Source organism: Sinocyclocheilus anshuiensis, unplaced genomic scaffold (genome assembly GCF_001515605.1).
Source record: "Sinocyclocheilus anshuiensis isolate Anshui unplaced genomic scaffold, SAMN03320099.WGS_v1.1 scaffold946, whole genome shotgun sequence".
Classification (NCBI taxonomy): Eukaryota; Metazoa; Chordata; class Actinopteri; order Cypriniformes; family Cyprinidae; genus Sinocyclocheilus; species Sinocyclocheilus anshuiensis.
This window is the reverse complement of record NW_015540927.1, coordinates 936,614-942,840: the sequence shown is the minus strand read 5'-3', so window position 1 is coordinate 942,840 and position 6,227 is coordinate 936,614. Positions and strand designations below refer to the sequence as shown.

At 35.6% G+C, this 6,227-nt stretch overlaps 1 protein-coding gene across 1 annotated transcript in view; it reads left to right on the top strand.

Moving 5' to 3' along the window:
* Positions 1-5,792, top strand: part of LOC107689384 (CAP-Gly domain-containing linker protein 2-like) — a 60,656-nt gene extending 54,864 nt beyond the window's left edge. Inside the window, exons 13-18 of the mRNA XM_016487349.1 lie at positions 194-277; positions 433-589; positions 2,384-2,543; positions 3,672-3,860; positions 4,014-4,076; positions 4,154-5,792. Of these exons, the coding sequence (XP_016342835.1) occupies positions 194-277; positions 433-589; positions 2,384-2,543; positions 3,672-3,860; positions 4,014-4,076; positions 4,154-4,165 (665 nt within the window). The 3' untranslated portion in view covers positions 4,166-5,792. The remainder of the gene's footprint in view (positions 1-193; positions 278-432; positions 590-2,383; positions 2,544-3,671; positions 3,861-4,013; positions 4,077-4,153) is intronic.
* Positions 5,793-6,227: the final 435 nt, after the last annotated feature.

Below are 6,227 nucleotides of genomic sequence, written 5' to 3'. Positions count from 1 at the left end.
TTTTTTTAATGATCCAAACTTTTGAACGGTAGTGTACGTAAATTAGTTGAAAGTGGTATGCTAAATCATTCTGGTATTAACGTTTTTTTTTTTTATCTAAATTTTAAAATTGATTATACAGTAGTTTTCAGACATTTCAACATCTGAAAGTTGTTCTCTATGCCTGTGTTTATAACTTCAAACTTTCTATTAGAAACTCTGGAGAAACTCACAAAAAGGGAAAAAGAAGTATCCACTCTAGCAACCCAAGTAGATGCCCTGAAGACCCAAATAACTGGTAATTATCACATTTAAAGTGTTACATTTATGCCATTCTCGTTATGTTTTTTTGTGTGAAACATCTAAGAGAGCTATATATATGACAACACAGTATGATGCTAGTGATATTTTGTTCTCCTTCTTACAATAAACGCAACTGCGTCTTATGTGTAGCCTTGGAGGAAAAGGTTCGTTTGGGAGAGAAGGCGGCAGATAGACTCGTTACGGAAAAGACACGCTTGGAGGCAGAGCTGGACTCCATGACCAAGAAATCCCATGATGCATCAGGCCAGCTGGTGGTTATTAGCCAGGAGCTTCTGAAGAAAGAGAGGTAAAGAGCATAACATGGAGGAGAGGACACTGTGATTTATTACAGGTGTGAGTGAGCTTTTAACCATTTGAGATGATAATGACAGCCTGAGCCACATGGAAATTATTGTCCCAGTTTTTGAAGCACATTTCAAGAAATGCTTTGATCATCTAACTTACACTTCTACACTTGAATATAGTGTGTATTTGAAATTAGTATTGCAGCCTCTATATTATCCCTGTCATGGAAGACCATCATCTGGATTGTATTGCTTCCCAATACACTAGGATAAATGGTTAGCTGATTGTAATCCACTCAAGAGCAATTTCAGTGAATGAAGACAATTACACTGATTAAAACTGTGTCCAAAACGTCATTTAGCCTTTTCAGTCAATGCTACATGCTGACAGTGAATATCCTGTCAGGGGTTTGGGCTCTGCCCTTAAAGGAATAGTCCACACAAAAATGAAAATCCTGTCATCATTTACTCACCCTCAAGTCTTTCCAAAGCTGTACGAGTTTCTTTCCTCTGTGGAACACAAAAGAAGATATTTTGAAGAATGTTGGTAATCAAACATTTTTGGTTCCCATTCACTTCCATATTAGTACCAAAAAAATACTATGGATGTCAATTGGAATCAAAACCATTTGGTTACCAACATTCTTCAAAATATCTTCTTTTGTGTTCCACGGAGGAAAGAAACTCGTACAGCTTTGGAGAGACTTGAGGGTGAGTAAATGATGACAGGACGTTTTTAGGTAGACTATCCGTTTTAAACAACTTTGCATTGAGAACTATGTACAGAAGCACATTACAATTTGATTGGCTTTGATTAGGTCAAGCAGACACTACAGTACCGAAGGATGTTGCCCTATAATTCTGTTTAATTTATGTTTTTTTAATTTGAAGAGTTCATTTGCAAAAACCGATAAACGGCACTTAAAAAAAAAAAAAAAAGAGCTGATTGCCGTGCATTATTCTCCACATATAGTGCGATCTGAACCCTAAACACGTTTTGTCAAAAAAGCCGGTTTTGTCCACTTTCAAGGCATCGCGAGTTCACGTTTTACTGCAGAAGCCGACACGCGCCCTTGTTGTTTTTGAACAGAAGCCGATAAATCCATTTTAGCGAATATTCAGCGTATTCAGGTCAGGTGACAAGGCTATTTTCACGTTGAAAGACGTGCTAGCTGAGAGGAGTTTCATCAAAGCTGACTAAAAGTGATCGAGGATGGATAATTTCGACGAACTTGATGAACCTGTGATATCTTCTTCAGGGCGAAAAAGGAAAATAAGAGCTGAAACGTTTTCACGGAACCTTGCAAAACCAGCGCGTTACAATGGTGAGGGAAAAGCTCCGTGTATTGCGTGTAATCACATCCATACAGTTTATGATCACAACAACAACAACGTTTGTCAGGCATCTACATTGTCATCTGAGGAGATTACAAAGCTTTTTTTTTTAAGCTCTAAAACTTGAAATGTGGAGTTATCTGCTTTTGCCAAGAAACAACTGTTGGAGTTATCTGCTTTTGCTATAAAACAAACTTTTAATATGTAAAAAAAACATACGAACTTTAATTTTGTAAATTACCTGTATTTGTTTAAGTTATTATTACTTAATCAAAACAACCCAACTGCAGTTTGATTGATATTATTTGGAATGCGCAATAAAAAAACGTGATTTCTGAAAAAAAAAGTAAGTTAAAAAAAGAGTTATCGGTTTTTGCAAATTAACTCTTCATTTAGTTTTATGCAATATATTGTCTTTTTCTGTGTGTGTCTGTGTGTGTGTGCATGGGAATGCATATCAGGAGCCTGAATGAGCTTCGGGTGTTATTGCTGGAATCTCCGCGTCACTCGGCGGGAGTGGATTGGGAACTCAGCCGTGAAGTCCACAGGGCCGAGTGGAGGATGAAGGAGCAGAAACTACAGGATGACATCAAAACCCTCCGAGATAAACTTTTGCTGCTGGTGAGATATATGAGCAGAAACCTGCAACTACCGCTGTTGCTTCTGTTTTATGACAAACAATTCATGCCATTGTTGACACGTTTAAACTACATTTGAGAGAAGTTTCTTTTACTAATTAGATTTTCCTCTCAGACACAAATATATGTACATATATATACATGATTGTTTAAAAGTTTTGGGTCGGTAACATTTTTTGATCACCAAGGTTGCATTTATTTGATCAAAAATACAGTAAAAACAGTAATATTATGAAATAGAATTACAATTTAAATAGCTTTTTTTTGTTTTAATGTTTCAAAATGTATTTTATTCCTGTGATGGCACAGCTGAATTTTCAGCGTCATTACTCCAGTCTTCAGTGTCACATGATCCTTCAGAAATCATTCTAATATGCTGATTTGCTGTTTAATAAACATCTCTTATTATCAATGTTAAAAGCAGTTGTACCGCTTTATATTTTTGTGATACTTTTTTCATTTTGTGGTAAATAAATCAAAGCACAAAGACGTTTAACGAACAACATGTTAAAAATTTGGGTTCAATGTACAGGATTTATTTTATTAAGTCATGCAATAAATAATAAGATTTATTTTTATGTATATCTCAAAGTAAAATAAGCAAAAGTTTGTTTATATGTGACCCTGGACCACAAAACCAGTCATAAGGGTCAATTTTTCAAAATTTGAAATCTGAATAAATAAGCTTTCCATTGATGTATGGTTTGTTAGGATAGGACAATATTTGGCAGAGATACAACTATTTGAAAATCTGGAATCTGAGGGTGCAAAAAAAAACAAAATATTGAGAAAATCGCCTTTAAAGTTGTCCAAATTCATTTTTAGCAATGCATATTACTAATCAGAAATTAAGTTTTAATATATTTACAGTAGGACATTTAGAAAATATCTTTATGGAACATGATCTTTACTTAATATCCTAATGATTTTTGGCATAAAAGAAAAATCAACCATTTTGACCCATACAATGTATTTTTGGCTATTGCTACAAATATACCCCAGCGACTTAAGGTTTTGTGCTCCAGGGTCACATATATGTTTTTATACACACACACATATATATAATATATATATATGATATTTTTCTTATATAATACACTCTTTATATCAGGGTCGGGAGAGGTCGTCTCCAGACCATCGTCGATACTCGATGATGGACCCATCTGCTTCAGACACAGAGGTGGCCCATCTGCGTCAAAGGCTGCTGAGCACAGAAGATGCCCTGAGGAACGCTCTGGAACACAACCAACACGTGGACCAGCTAGTGCAGGCCATGCGCACCCGTCCGGACAAGAACCAGGTAAACAGCAGACAGTTAGCACCTCACCTCAACCTGCTACTGTTCCTGGCTATTTCTCCAGTGGACACTATTTTTGTTTTGCATACTAACACAGTCTAACAGTGTAATAAATATTCAAATGTTCTGTTTTTTGCTCTTTCTTTGTGCTCACAGGCACATGCTGGTGCAAATTCTGCAAACGGAATCCATCAAGCAGACACTTCCTTCACACAGGGGGTTAATAGATCTTTGTTCATAAAGAATTCAGAATCCTAATATTTCTATATCATCCTAAACTCTGTTTCTCTGTCTAGGAAGAACACTGAGGAGGGCTAAAACAGTTCTCAGGTGTTTAGGGAAGAATGGAAGTGTATTGGGAAAAGATGAAGCCAATTTGATGCCTAGACGTTTGGACTAATGCTTCACTGGACATCTCATCTTCTGTTTACAGTTAACACCAAAACAATGACTTTATAGAGGAACAAACAGAAACCACAAATCGAAGAGTATCTAAAATGATCTGAGATGCTATAAAAAGACATAACGGAAGTGGTTTTTAAGGTCAGTGGTACAACACGGACAAACTGACACACCGACCCTGTTGACTACCTCCGAGATGGACAGTGATGTCTGACTTAACAAATGAGAGAATGTTGGTCAGGATACTTGAATCCTCGGAAAAACCAATACCCTGCTATACTCTCAGTTGGCTGTAACAGTTTAGAAAACATTTTTGGCCTCAATTTATACTGTTTAATTTATTTGCCATTTATGCTTTTTAAAAATGGTATATTCAAAGAGATAAACTGGCCGACTCCCAGCAAAAGGTTTGAAGGTCTTGGGCTGGTCACTGGTCACTAGATACTGTAGCAAACAAGTAAATAAAACAGACAGGCTCCGTTATTCCATACCTGCTCATTTCTGTGTTGATTTTTGTTTTTTTGAGACATGAATTTTGAAGTATGAATTATACAGTATTCAGCAACCATGTTCAGCAGAATTAGCAAGTTAAGATGCACCGTGAAGCTTCAAGAACCAGTATTGCAGTTTCAGTCAATATTAGTGCATACCTTTTTAATATTATAAAATATTAGCATACAATGGCAACTCCCAACCTGTAGTTCAATTCAAATGAACATTGAACCAACAGCTTTTGTTTCTTGTTTTGAATCATTTGCTTAGTCATTTCATTCTTTTAAATCAGTTGGAGGTGAGAATTGGAGAATCTTTTCTTGATGGGCTTAAGAGGAGGTATTACACGCACAAGTGACAGGAATTGAACAATTTTGAGACTCTATGAACTATTTTGCATTGAAATGACATTTTGATCATATAGCAAATGTTTTACCATTTTGCTCAAATGATATTGCTGGATTTTCATTAGCATTTAATTTTATCTTTAGAAAAGTGTGAAAAGCATGTTAATTAACATGCACACATCATTGTATTTAATGCAGTAAAAAAAATAGCATATTTAACATTTTTGTCATATGCAAGGATCACGTGTAGTACCTCCCCTTAAAAGATCAAAGAAGACTGTTTAGCATTTTCTCTCTGATCCGATTTCTCTGTCTGTCCAGATCTTTGTAGTAACAAATCTGATGTTAAAACAGAAACGGTACCAAACATAACTGCAATCCCATAAATCAGTGTCTGCTCAATGGTATTCCGGAATTTACTCTCTCCTTTGAAAAACCATGTGGATGAAATACTGTGCAATTAGGTCACGTTTGTTCTTTAAGCAACTTTATACTGATGTGATTGCCATTAGAACCAAGAAAGCATTTGTTTTCAAAAAGAATAGGGAAAATGATAGGGCTGGCCCCAAGTTTTGCAGTTGAAATTTCTTTAGCTTGCAGCTGGATTCGATAAAAATGCCTTTTATCTGTTGGGAAACAGTTCACTCACCACTTGCTGTAATGGTTCCCAAGAATCGGTTATTAAAAATTAACAAAAGAGACACTTTGTAGTGTGTATTATTTGTAACAAATGCTTTCCTTTCATTCTCAAAACGGAAGGGTTGTACATAAGCACTTTTCAATTCACCACTATATACACTATGTGAAAGAATTGTATATTATATATATATACTGTATATATATACACGTACATATAAATAAATATATATATATATATATATATATACTATGGAAGTCAATGGAGACCCACCTTCTTCAAAATATCTTTTGTGTTCAGCAGAAAAAAATACATTTATACAGGTTTGTAAAGGATGACAGAATTTTCATTTTTGGGTGAACTAACCCTCTAACTAGTACCAATAGTTATAGTTCTTGTAATGGTAGCTACAGTAGGTTAGTAGGGTGGACAAAAATGGGGGGAAAATACTATGGAAGACAATGGCTGCCGTCAACTGTTTGGTTATCCACA